This window comes from Meleagris gallopavo, chromosome 6 (genome assembly GCF_000146605.3).
Source record: "Meleagris gallopavo isolate NT-WF06-2002-E0010 breed Aviagen turkey brand Nicholas breeding stock chromosome 6, Turkey_5.1, whole genome shotgun sequence".
Taxonomy (NCBI): domain Eukaryota; kingdom Metazoa; phylum Chordata; class Aves; order Galliformes; family Phasianidae; genus Meleagris; species Meleagris gallopavo.
The window spans coordinates 43,300,190-43,313,790 of NC_015016.2; the positions used below are offsets into that span (position 1 = coordinate 43,300,190).

The following is a 13,601-nucleotide window of genomic DNA, read 5'->3' on the forward strand; positions in this document are numbered from 1 at the left end:
AAAAAAAAACCACAACAACAAAAAATCCCACAACTGGACTAAGCTTAAGCAAATGGTAGTTTTAGGGCTGTGACACATAAAGCACTATATCCAAATATAACAGTCAGCCAAGGCACTTCTTGCTTTGTTACCTTGTCAAATTCAAAGCAGGGAAAAAGCGTTGGTTGTTTTTTCCTTTCCTCCCTAGATAAGATCTAGCTTCTGCGTATTTGAAAGACAAATAGTGTGCATCTTCCATTTGATGGCCCCTGGATGAAAGTCACCTGTCCGTAAACACCTGCTCTGAAGCCCAGGAGGCAGTGCTATGTCTGCAGCCTCTTATAAAACTGTGAGAAATACTGCAGAAATTGTGTTGAATACACTGCATTCTAAAACACGAGGTCAGAAAAAAAAAAAGGCAATGATGGAAAGGCACTTACATGGCATTCTTGTGGAAATGAATGAGAAAGGAAAGATGAGCGAGTTGAATATAACCCAGGTTCTTAGGAAAGAGCAGAGCAGAATCCTAAAGATGGACCTTAAAGCCCCGCACCCACGAACAGTAGTAAGTAAATTCAGACAGCTCAGTGCTTACAGCTGTTGGGGAGTGGAGGGAAGAAGTGCCTGAAGAACCCATCTAAATAATACCTGATCCCTCCCTGCTTACAAACAAGAGGCACACACTGAAGTGAACCCTATGCATCATTTTAATAGGTCATAAATGCAAAACTAAATAATGTCTGAGGGACAACAGTCAGGCAGCCACTGCCTCAGTGCTGCTGGAAAGGTAACGGCAATACTTCTGTTCAAACAACAGACAAATCATTGTATTCCACAGCTAGACAATAAGCAGACATTTCAACTTGGAAGATGCAGGATGGTTTCTTATCTTAACCATTACTAAGGCCTCACTGATATTTGCCTTTAGGAAATCTAATGCTAACCCCTGACAGGAAGAACAAGAAGGATTTTAGATTCAGTCTGAGAGGCACATATACACACACAATGTAAAGCTGTGCTGACTGTTCTGAACTACATTAAGCCTGCTTGGAGCGCAGATGTAGATGGCTAAAGGAAAAATCAGTAAATAACGATCAACCATGTGCAACACTGCATGCCACTTGAAAATACTGATGTACTGGAAATTCATATTGAATGTAAATAAAAATACGGGACAAAACATTTTCACTACATTTCACTGTTCTTATTTCCACTAAGCACATACATACAGAAAAGCAAAATGCTATTTCATTTCAAGTCGGACAAACTTAAAGCTCTTTACTTTTGAAAGTTACACAGTCCCTTTGCAACAGTTTATCTTAAGTGTTAGATTTAGGAAGTATTCCTTTGCTAAGAACAACGATGGAGCAATTGATATACGTAAGAGCGGATCAAGTTAAGACACAGCAATCAAAATGTTTTTGCTTTATGTTACGGAAGTTTCTCCTATATCTAACACTGCACAAGGTATCTTGCACAATGAAAAGGTAAGCAGAAGCCCCTTACACTGCCTCGCTTTGCCAGAGAATCACCGTAGTCTGCTGGCAAAGTCCGCTTGCTGGACTTTTTCTGCTCATGTTCAACTGCATCTTCAATTATAGGCTCAAGCCTCATCTGGACAAACACCAAAGATTTGGATCAATTTCTTTTCATTATACAGTGAGGAAAGATCTAAAAGCCTTGTAAAACTTCTGAAATTCTTTAGAAAACTGTATAGAACTCACTGATGCTTAAATAAAAGAAAATGCAAAAACCTACTGAGGCTCTGGCCTTAAATTCAATAACGTCCAAAAAAAAAAACACCAAACCAACCCTGTAGTCTGAAGTGAAATCTTAGAAGATAATTAAATTCTAGATTCCCCCCTCTGTTTTAATTGTTGCTGAGGTTTTTTTCAGCCTTCTCAGCTGCAAGGCTTTTACATTTGTACCAAAAGGCTTGCTCTTGGGTTCAATACAGTCAGCCAAACAGCGTTCTACCTCAGTGTGCATTAATAGAAGCATCTATCATCTAAATGAAGCTTATTAAACAGAATCTTTAAGTTTAATGTTGCTGCCCACTGGACAAGTTTGCTAAATAAAAGCCTACCTCTGCGTGGAACTAATTCTTCCCCAACCCTATAATACTATACCTATGTATTTCTTCCTCAGCAAACAGAAGTAAATCTGCTTTGTTACCTCTGTGAGAATGGTGGTGTCATAGGAAGGCTGATACTTTTCCTTCTCATGTGCAGTTCGCTTTTCCATCTTTTCTCTGTCTGTTTTCTGTTTCCTGTCTGCTCCTTTTGGCTAAAAATGAACAGTTACATGAAAATAAAGCAGAAGGAAAACAGCTTTATAACTGAAATCTCATTTCAGAAGTCAAGCAGTAATATAAAGATGCCCCCCATCTTTATAAGAGTTTTGAGTGACTCATTAAATATCTGCTTTCCATCCTCACCTTAAAAACTTTAATTTGACAGCTGGCTGAATGCAGATGATCTGTATATTCTCCATTTTCAGTCTGCTTGAAAGTGTCAACCTGAATCCTAAAAGGACTCCTTTTTCTCCTCCATGCTTACGAGGGGTAAATTCAGTGCTGATACAATGTACCTAAAAAACAAATGGAACAAATAACAAACTCTGAAGTATTCTACACATGAATTTCACTAGGTGTTACCCACACAGGTATATTTTTAAGGACAAGCAACAAATGACCCAGCATAACTGGGGATTAAGATGTATAACTAACTTGTATTTTCCAGCTCACGTACAAATGAAGCCAAAAATGTTATACCTGAGCTGACAGGAAAGAAACTATTGTTCAATGTATTGCAGCTAGAATAAACTTCAGAGTTACTTGTCATGAGTATTATCAAAGCTATAGAAAGACTCTGGTTTAGAAGAGCTTTTTAATCTCATGTGAAAACAGGGTCTTTTCAAATATGCCCACCTTCCCATAAAAGGCAACGGACTTTCTTGGAAAGTACATCTTTATTAGCTGGAAATATCCTTCAAAAGTATCTAATGAGAAAATAAGTTGAATCTATGAGTTATAATGAATCTTATTGGGTAACGCTCTCAGTTTTTCTGCTTGCCTCTGAAAAACAAAGCAAGTTCAGCACCAGGGACAACTGCATCCCTTGCACTGCCAACGATTAGGGACAAAACCATCTATTTCCTATGGCCATCAACAACAGAAAACCACAGACTGTGCACAGAAGTGCAGCCAGTGCAGCTATGCTGTTATCACCAGCCTTTAGAGCAAGTGAGTTATACGTGGATAGTGAGAATCAAGTTCACTTTTCAGTCAGTCAGCTATCATTTCTTCTAAGGAGTGCATGAACAAAAATCTTAAATGGTTTGCTTTACACATTTTCAAGAATGACTACATTATATAATCGTGTAACTCTTACTAGAAAAAAATGTCTCTGCACCAGATCAAAGTTAATTTACTGACAATGCTGAATTTAACCTGTGGCAGTCTCAGTAAGGAACAAAGCTACCTCAAACTTCATAATTCTTTCCGTAGTAAAAACAGGTCTGAGACAAAAGCAAGCTAGAAATTGTAATGCAAAACTGAACATTCTATCTAAATAATGTGCAAAGTTAGTATGTTCAATTGGCCTAAATATCATATAAGAAAAAATAAATAATAGAAATCCTGTTACAGAGAAGCCTACCGATATAAGAAACAAGTTTGATATCTGATCTAAAAACTTCATCCAGGATTTCCCAAACAAAATAACGTAATAGTGCCAATTATTTAGAATAAATACATTCAAACACTCCATAGGACTAAATATTTTAACCAGGAACTTATTTTTTTTAAAGAGGTTTTTGAAAAATATCTTAAAAGATGCTTTTATAAGATGAAATTAAGTTGAAAAACCTAACTAGGAACCTTTATATATCTAACAGTTGCTCTGAACCTGTGCTTCTTAGAAAGCTGCTATTTAATGGCCATCTCACATGTTAGAAACCAAGGAACTTCCTTGTGCAAATCTACTACTATTTGTGACCTGAAAGGCATCAAACACAAACATCCAGTCAAGTAAAGTTTCAAACCTGAATAAAAGCAGATGTACATTTTGTTGGATCCCACAAAAATTCAACTGCATTGAGCTGGCTTGGATTTGTCTTGATATCAATGACTCCAACAGACATTGGAATATCTACATTAAAATAAGCAATATGTATTTTTAAATGACCATATTCCAAGAAAACAACAGGAATACATTTTAATATCAGGTTACCACGAGCACATATGGGTACAGTGAGAAAATGTAGGCTGCCATGAACAGCTTTTTAGGACAGATCTGAACAATCTTCGTAGGCTCAACATACCAAGTGCTCTGTGCATGAGGGTGTTTTTTGATTTCCCCTCTCCTCCCCACCAGAGACACAGGGCTTATGAAACAATATCATATAAAGCTATGCAAAGTAAAGAAATCACATTGGTGCCACTTCCACAATCTACTAGAGAAAGTTATTTTTATCTGCGTTCTTCTAATTACTATAACATTTAGGAATCAGAATTTCAAAGAGTACTAAACGCATAAAGATGTAGAGTTGCCACCTGACTCAGCAGCACTTCAAGGTTTTAAAGGAACGTGAAAGTGAAAGGACATTTTTCTTCCAAATACACTGTGAGTGGCACATAGAACACTGCACTGTGTTCTTCATCAGTTAGCAGAAATGCTAGCATAAATAAGATCATGATCGATTTAAATGTGAGAATTTAATCAAATATAATGCCAACAGATAGAAACAATTATACCTAAGTCAAGAAGTCTGTCCCCAGGGCGATTCCACTTCCATCCTTCTAGCTGCTGGTGTTCAGTATATTGCAACCTTCTGTCATGGAACACAACTCTTATAATACTCTAATAAGAAGAGAACAATAATCTGATGAGCCACAGTGTTATTATATGCCTAGAAACAGCCTGAAGACAAAGCACTACAGCACTCCAAAATAGCCATACAGCTGGCAAATATATATTTACAGAAAAATTAAAAAAGAAAAGCCTTGGCAACCATCAGTATCCCAAAATAATCCAGAATACTGAAATAAAACTGAACAGAAGGAAACAGCTAAAAATGTGGTAAAAATGGAAGAAAAGATTTACAAATTCTTTATTATAAAGGTCACAATAAATCATGTGCAGAGCAACACTGGCAGCACAACTCAACACTGTGTAGGCTACATAAACTTGTTTTAGAAAGAAAACACAAAACCATCATTTATTTTGAAAAGCAGGAAATACAGTTCCACCATTTCATTTTTTGATTGGAGATTTTGTGAATTACTGTAGAAAGTTTTAAGAAATGAGATTAAAAATTCCTCTGAGCACTTGTAAACAGATTTACAATAAAACTATTATTTTAGTTAATGGTAAGTAGTAACAAATTCTAAACTATTCCAGATATTCTACCTGAAATATTTATCTAAAATAGTAGGATTTGATTAACTTTATTAATCTGGAAGCAATTATCCAGCAGTACCCATTCTTGTAAGCAGTTCTGTTGCAGCTGTGCTCCAAGCCACAGAATCACAGAATTGCCAGGGTTGGAAGGGACCTCAAGGGTCATGAATTTCCAACCCCTCTGCCACATGCAGGGCCACCAACCTCTCCATTTAATACTAGACCAGGCTGCCCAGGGCCCCATCCAACCTGGCCTTGAACTCCTCCGGGGATGGGGCATCCACAACCTCTCTGGGCAGCTGTTCCAGCACCTCACTGCTCTCTCTGTAAAGAGCTTCCCCATGACATCCAACCTAAATCTTCCCTCTCTCAACTTAAAACCATTTCCCCTTTTCCTACTATATTAGACATATTAAACAAACGTATGTTCTGCTGCATGAATGCACATACAAAGCAATCTGAAATGCAGAGAAAACAAATATATTGTATAGTCTATGGCCATCAATTGTGAACAAAAGTGCTAAAAACAAAACAAAACCAAGGACTTCTAAATGCAGCTTCATGCATACTTCAAGGTATATAATATTTCCTTGGTTTTACCAACACACCATCCCTTTTGTGCTGCGCTGGTTGACAAGCATCAAACTTCAAAATATCCACTAATTCATCAGTGGGAAACATCCTCTTTGTTAATGTTCTAAGATCCTGGTATTTAAGTTTCCAAAGTGGAGATTATGTTGATGCAGCAACACAATACCTTGCTACAATAAAGTTCAGTTTATAAAACTTTTACATTGCTTTGTCTCATTCTACCTAACAGTTCATAACCAAGATATGATTCTATAAAACTGCAGCAGAGAGACTCTCCAAAGCTATAACAAAGTAGCACCTGATGGGGCAATATATGCAACGTGCTTATTATAGCAAGTCAAAATGCCTGGCTGTAAAGATTTAATTGCAGAACTCCCAAAGCCAAATGTTATGCTTGTGCTTAATGCTTCTTCAAATTATCTCTGAACAAGCATCCCACAGACAAGTAAGAACAAAGCCCAGGACTATACAGCCCAGCCAAATTTCTCAAATGACACAGCCCAAAGCTGACAGGTAAAGATTCAGCCTCCCACAGGCACGCCGTTCTGGTTTAATTTCTCAGTACTGCTGCTGAAGTAACTTGTATTTTCCTTCTTCTCCGAACGCAAAGCATGAGTAAGATTTTCCTGGAAGATTTGACAGAAATTGCAAAGAGAAAAATCCAACCCCCCATCACCACTAGGCCATTCTTTTAATAATATGTCCTATGAATTGGGCACCTTCCATTCTGCCTCGTTCTCCTACTTTGTGCACCGTGTCAGATTTAACACACCTTCAGCTAATATTAAAGCATAGCAAAACAAATATACAATTAGAGCATGAGTTCAACAATGGAACAAAGTCCTTGATGAGCAGCAGAATTACAGAGGTCTGCTTTCCTAAGGACTTACGGAATGGCATGGCATGGATATGCATCTGTAGACATCTAAGTATCTTAAAGCTTCACATGAAAAAAAACTGTCTTCTCTACACTCTAGCACACTATAGGTAGTATTTTATTTTCTTCTTTTTAGTATCTCTAGTCAACTATCATTCAACAAGTATCTGATGGCAGTAGAAAAAAAAAATCTATGAAATCCAAGGCCTCTGGGTTGGATTCATCTCACCCAACTTTAAATATTTGAGTTCAATGCACATTTAACGGAGATTCATCTCATCTTACAGCAGATCAGACTGCAAACCTCACAAAGGCTAAATAAAGTGATAAGGTCACCTTTACTTATCTGAAGTTACATGAAATCAACTCATTCATAAATGGGGAAATGTATACTTGTATATTCCTTTAATTTGTAGTAAATTCAAAACCAGCATAACAACAAAATGAAGCATTAGGTTCCACTACGTCTACTCTCTTCAGTGGTGAGATGAGCTAGTCCATCTCCCTCCATGACTTACTGGCCAACAAAAGGTTGAAAGCTACTCTTTTTCACATGCAAACCAACAGCAGAGGCTTGACAGCAACACTATTAGAGAACTGATGCTCACCTTCACCAGTTTGCCATTGATCTCTGGTATGTCTCCAGCTTTCCGATTATCCAGCATCCGTATTTCATAGGACTGACCTGTAAAGAAAGAACAGTCAGACCACAAAGCCATTTCGTGCTTAATGCACCTCTATCAGCCTTTGATACTTATACAAGAATATCAGTACCTCAAACTTGTTTCAGAGATTTCTATAACAAGGTTTACTCTGCAGTACAGGAATTAGTGCAACAATGAAGTGAATCTTTTTAATTCAGGTAAAACTACAGATACTCTCAAAGCTTGAATATTATATTTCACATTTAGAGTAAATGCTCTTTTCTTCTGATGGTTTGGTTTTTTTGGTTTTGTGGGTTTTTTTTGGTGTTTTGCTGATGAATGATTCATTCCCAGAAGAAAAAAAAAAGCATTTAAATGCTTCATGCAAAATACATACCACTCTCCCATGTTTAATTTTGTCCATTTAATTTTTGCCTTTGTATGACCTGCAGAGGTTTTATATGATTTCCAAACATAAGCCTTTTAAAGAGCGTTACTATGAAGGGGTTTTACTTTGCTGTAACACAATCAGCCCATCGGGGTATGCATCACACATGTACAAGCTTTCTTTACTCCATCAACTTTTGACCACTGACGACACAAAAAATATACATAAAAATTAAATGTACATACTGCAGCTGAGCAAACAACAGATCATTTCTACTCCTGATCTAGTGGGTGGCTACCCAGCCCACAGCAGGAGGGATGGAACTAGCTCTCTTCCAACTCAAGCCATTCTGTGATTCTGAGATTTAATTCAGCACTACTAATAAAATTTTGTAACTTTTTCTCTGTCCATTACTGTTTTAAAATTGAGGGGAAAAAAATTTTGAGACAAGGGGATAGATACATTCCAATCTGAAGTTTTGGATACATAGCTGCTTTAACAATATGATTATTCCAGTCACATCTCCACTGAGTGCTATACATTTTCCTCAAGAACAGCCAGGGAAGCAAGGCAATGTAAGGTGCCATGTAGTCTTACTGCCCAACGTTTAACACTAAAAATGTAGTAGGAAGAAATATCTGAAGGTCTTCATCCAACCCCCTGCTCAAGCAGAGACATGCAGACCAACTCCCAGCTTTTGAGTTAACTCCACAGCTGGAGACTCCACAACCTCCATGGGCAACCTCTGCCGGTGCTCTGTCACCCACTCAGTGCAGAAGGGTTTCCTGGTGTTCAGAGGGAGCCTCCTGTGTTTCAATTTGTGCCCATCGCATCTTGTCTTAGCACTGGCTACCATTGAGAAGAGCCTGGCTCCTTCCTTTTTGTACCCTCCCTTCAGGTATTTGCACATGAGATAACTCCCAGCTCCCTTAGCCCTTCCTCATTGGTGTGATGCTCCATCATTTTCATGGCCTTTCACTGGACACTATTCCATATGTCCATGTGTCTCGAGCACTGAGGAGCCCAGAACTGGACACAGAACTTCAAATCTGACCTCACCAGTTCTGAGTAGAGGGGAAGGATCATCTCTCTTGACCTGCTGACAACACTTTGCCTAATGCTGCAAGGACATGCTGCTGGCTCTTGTTCAATCTGGTGTTCACCTGGACTCCCATCTCCTTTCCTGCCAAACTGCTGTCTGAGTGGGTGTCCCCAGCATGTACTGGTGTATGTGGCTGTCCTTCTGTAGGTGCAGGATCTGGCACTTCTTGTTAGACTTCAGGTTTGTGTCAGTTCATTTTCCCAGCCTGATAAAGTGCCTCGGGATGGCAGCAGGACCTGCTGGTGTATCTGCCAACACGCAGAGGCTGCACTGTGCCCCAGCCACACGAAGATCACAGCCCTACAGCTGCACACACACCTCTAATTCACATTATCTACTCCCCATGCTGCATGTAACAGTGCACACACTTCAAAAAGGCAGCCCACCACACCAATTTCCCAGAAAGGATTTAGAGATTTTCCCACAATGGTGCTCTGCAAGCATTTCTTTGCTGACAAGCTTCACCTCTCTTAAGCAGTCCTTCACATTCACAGAACTGCAAGCCTAGCTGCACCGTATAAACAAACCTACAAACCTCCCCTCTAACAGGGATTTTCTTCCATACCATTTCTGCTATTTGAGGATGTACATCCAGCTGAACAGCAGCCAGCTTAGAACACCGTCCTACAACTGTGATAGTCATTCTCCACGGACTCATTTAACAGATCTTACAACTAAAAACCTTGCAAACCCCTAACAACCATCATCACTCCAAGATCTGAACTTCTAGCATCAGCTCTAATGAAAACTTCATCGCTTAAAATATTGCATTAGCTACTCTCATTAAAATACTTACTGACAGAGTGAAGTCAGGGCATACTTATATGTTCCCTTAGGAAACATCATCATACCTTAACAGATATGGTAAACATCCCCTTGGCTTCTGGTAGTCTCGATCCAGTACAGTAAGGTAACTATGAAACTGAAGAGGGCATCAGGTCTCTATGGCGCTTCCTACTTGCAATCCCCTTCAAAATGATTAAGCAGGAGAGTGGTAACAGGGCTAAACTAGCAACCAGGTAACAGAAGTAACCAGGATTAAAATTACTCCTTTTCTAGGAGAGCTTATTCCAACTTATTATGTTCTCTAGGAGAACTTATTCCAACTTATTATGCAGACATCTGCATCAGTACAACTTCAAAAGTATTGTAAACTATAACACGGGCCTACAAAGATTAGATCTCTGCCTTAAACTGACTTCTGTGTAAAATGTCATCTCTCAAAACTATCCACAATTAATATATTAATACGTAGGGCTTGTACTAACAGCTGGAAGATAAATTTATTTATTTTTCAATGTCAGCAAGTTACCTAGAACACTGCAAAACCACAAAACAACTCTGCAAGAAATCTTAAATTAGCAGAGATTTTCAAGGTCAGATGAAACAATTACAGTTATTTCAGACAGTGGCACTTAAATGGCAAGCTCTCCTCAGAAGTCAGATAGCAATTCTTTTATTTCAGCTTGCTATCTTGTGCTGCTTCCCCAGCATGTTGAGCTGACCTTCAAGCATTGTGTGGGCAGGGAGGCTGGATCCTATCCCTGAAGAAAAAGTGTATTTCTACAGAGACCAGATTTTTCTAAACATTGCCAAGCATGCTGCTTGTCCAGCACACTGATGCAACTGTACTGCTTACTGCTAAAGAGAGCACGCAGGGTACAAAAAGTGATTAAAAAAAAGAGTAAGCCTGACTAAGCAAATTGCTGAGCTATACAATCGTGTCTGTAAGAAATGACTAATTGCCTCGAGAACTTCCAATACTCTCACATCAGTAGACAAGTCAAGTAATGTTTAAGGTATATTTAGACAGACTTGCTGCTGCAAGATGAAGCACTTGGCAACTTTATTCACATGGAAAGCTCAAAATGATTCCTCATCACCATGTCATTATGAAATTAGATACAATCTGCTCTCACAGATTTAAGGCGCCCAGTGTGCAGTGAAACTTTTTTGGGTACCAATGAAAATTCAGCAAGCCATACTTTAATGTATGTCCTCTTACCTGCAGACTAAGCACCCTGCTCAGAGAAGCATCCGAGCTAAAAAGAATAAATGCACCAAAACACAGTAGGGCATGGAAAAGAAACAGTGTAGTTTTTTTTTTAGTTGTTATTTTTCATACATACTGTGCTGAAGAACCATGTCTTCTAATTACAGTGCTGTCTAGTGAGAGATTTTTAGGTGCTAGTACACAAAGAAAAAGCAAACCCACAAAAGAAGTGATTCTATAGTATTAGAGCTGAAGTAAGGAGAGGGAGAGTGTACAAAGGTTATCAATGAAGTCCAAAAACTGTAAAATGATTTTGATTGCAGTTCAAAACACCAGCTGACTAAACTTAGGGCAGCAATGGCATTTCCAGAGATGAGGGAGGTTTTGTCACATACTATTTTACTCAGCAGTCAGTGCTGTCTGTAGAAAGCAAGCCATACTGTCAGGCAAGTCAGAAACAGGCTATAAAAGAAGAAAAAAAAAAACAACCAGCAAAACTCACAGGAGATATGTACTTAATTTCTGATAAATGCAGACAAGACAAAAGCGAGACACGTACAACTGGTAACTACAAGGGTAGTTGCACTTGTGTTTGTTTCAAACATAAGACATATAGCTGTCCACATACCACACGGACAACATGAGATGGCTAACAAGTTATCCAGACTCACTTGTTCAAAATATGAAGAAACCTTGTTTTGAAATTTACACCATAAGCTGCATTCATGGTAGTTATGCCTGCAATATATGCATACCAACCTTGATTCAAGTATGTAAGAGTTTCATCGTATAATTTTACTGCTGGAGATGTCGCAGCACACATAACATACTGGAAGGGTGGATGTTGGGCCTCATTTTCTGGTGGAAGGCTGGAATCTTCCTGTTTGAAAATAGGCAGTGCCAAAACATCACTGAAAAGAAAAAAAGCACAATAACTGTGAGACTGTTGGCCCTCACTTGCGTGAAATAAAAAAAAAACCTGAAAATCCTCCTCCCCATTTTACATCATTTTATTTAACGTAAATTCTGCTGACACAGAATATTTTTCAGACTTGTGATTTGGTTTTACTACGCCGAATGAAGCAGTAACGATTAAGTAGCAGACTCACAAGGTATAGACAGCATATGCCATAATTTATTTCATAAAAAGACTGGCAAAACCTTGCGTTCCCAGTTTCTGAAGTATAAAGAGCAATCCATGCTGTCCTCAGGCAGCACGAAGGAACTGAAGGAACTTCACCACAACCAATGATACACTTTCTACTTTCTATAGAAAGTATATTAATATACTTTCTATATATTAGCAGTATATTAATTTGGTGTCTTTGTATACAGTAATAGGCCATCAGGCTTCAAAAAGATAAGTGAGTTCTACTCCAGGATAGTGTTCTTCTACCACTGAATTTCTGATCGTGATTAAATTTCAACCTGCAGATCCACAAAGCCTTTTTAAAAAGACTAATTCCTAAACTGAAGATTTCTCACATCACCTCCGCTGTTCGGTTTTTAATCCAAATGCATCTCTTATGTTTCTTCCCCTTCCATTTATTACAAACATAATACATTTTGCAAAAGAAATCCAAAGGCCTTATCCAAAATGCACTACTACTTGAGTTTTTGAAGTAAAATTATGTTTTGTCACTGCTCAGTGCTGTTACAGCCCGTTTCACTGGAAGGGAAACCTCATGGAGGTTTAATGGTCTCTCCCAGAAGTAACAACTCCAAAAGACATCCATGCAGGTTCCCTGGTTCCTTTCCATTCGGAAGGAACCACAGGAGACGTTACGAAAGAAGGCACCAAGTCAGGAAGCTGTTCAAAAAGCCTGCTGGAGTGATGCCAGCCCCCAAACCTGGAACTCAGAGGAGGCTGTGCTCCTTAACGAAGATAAGAGTTCCTTTCTGTAGTCAAAAGGAGTCACACATCCAGAGGCAGGAGAGAAAACACCTTAGGTCAGCGGGCTGCTATGTGAGAATGAGTGGGAAGAAAAAGGGAAGTGCTCCACGGCTGAGCAGAGGCAGCCTGACACAGGAGGGAGCCCTGCCACCAGCCAGGGAGAAGAATTGTCCCAAGATGGGACTTCAGCACTGGGAACCTGTGTTTGTGACACGCTCTGGAATGCTGAACAGTTGTCACTGCTTTTATGAAGAGGAACTCTAAAACGGAAAGAACATAGCAACAATTAAAGTGTTTAAAATACACACACGTAAGAGCAGAAGTGCAATAAAAAAAGGCATGCAAAGCATCTCACCAAATGAATAACCCACGGCTCTCAGTACCTGCAGTGCTTACTTTCACGCAACACAAAATTGAAAAGCAAGTCTCTCGTGTACATACGTAAAGCATCTTTCGAGTCTCTACCTGTAAACCACAGGTAGAAAATGAAGATGCATCTGGCCTACCTTAAGAATATGTGCAGTGGTTAAGGAGCTAGTTAAACTAACAGACAAGGCACTGGAAGCCACCAAACACAAACAGAAGACAAATTTAGCCAGCTTTATCTAATACTTGCAGAGTGGTGATGACTAACTGCTGCTGCAGAGGAAAAATGACATCCTACTCCAACCACACAATTTAGCTGTAAAGAGCACACAAAGCACATCCTTAAAAGCCACCATTCCAAAAAA

General features: G+C 39.0%; 1 protein-coding gene across 1 annotated transcript in view; it reads right to left on the minus strand.

Annotated features, from left to right (window-relative positions):
• The window catches only part of UBP1 (upstream binding protein 1), a 36,026-nt gene that overhangs the window by 10,615 nt on the left and 11,810 nt on the right, over positions 1-13,601 (minus strand). Inside the window, 8 exon segments of the mRNA XM_019616620.2 lie at positions 1,486-1,593; positions 2,155-2,265; positions 2,417-2,514; positions 2,517-2,568; positions 4,024-4,130; positions 4,736-4,841; positions 7,458-7,534; positions 11,736-11,887. Coding sequence (XP_019472165.2) covers positions 1,486-1,593; positions 2,155-2,265; positions 2,417-2,514; positions 2,517-2,568; positions 4,024-4,130; positions 4,736-4,841; positions 7,458-7,534; positions 11,736-11,887 — 811 coding nt within the window.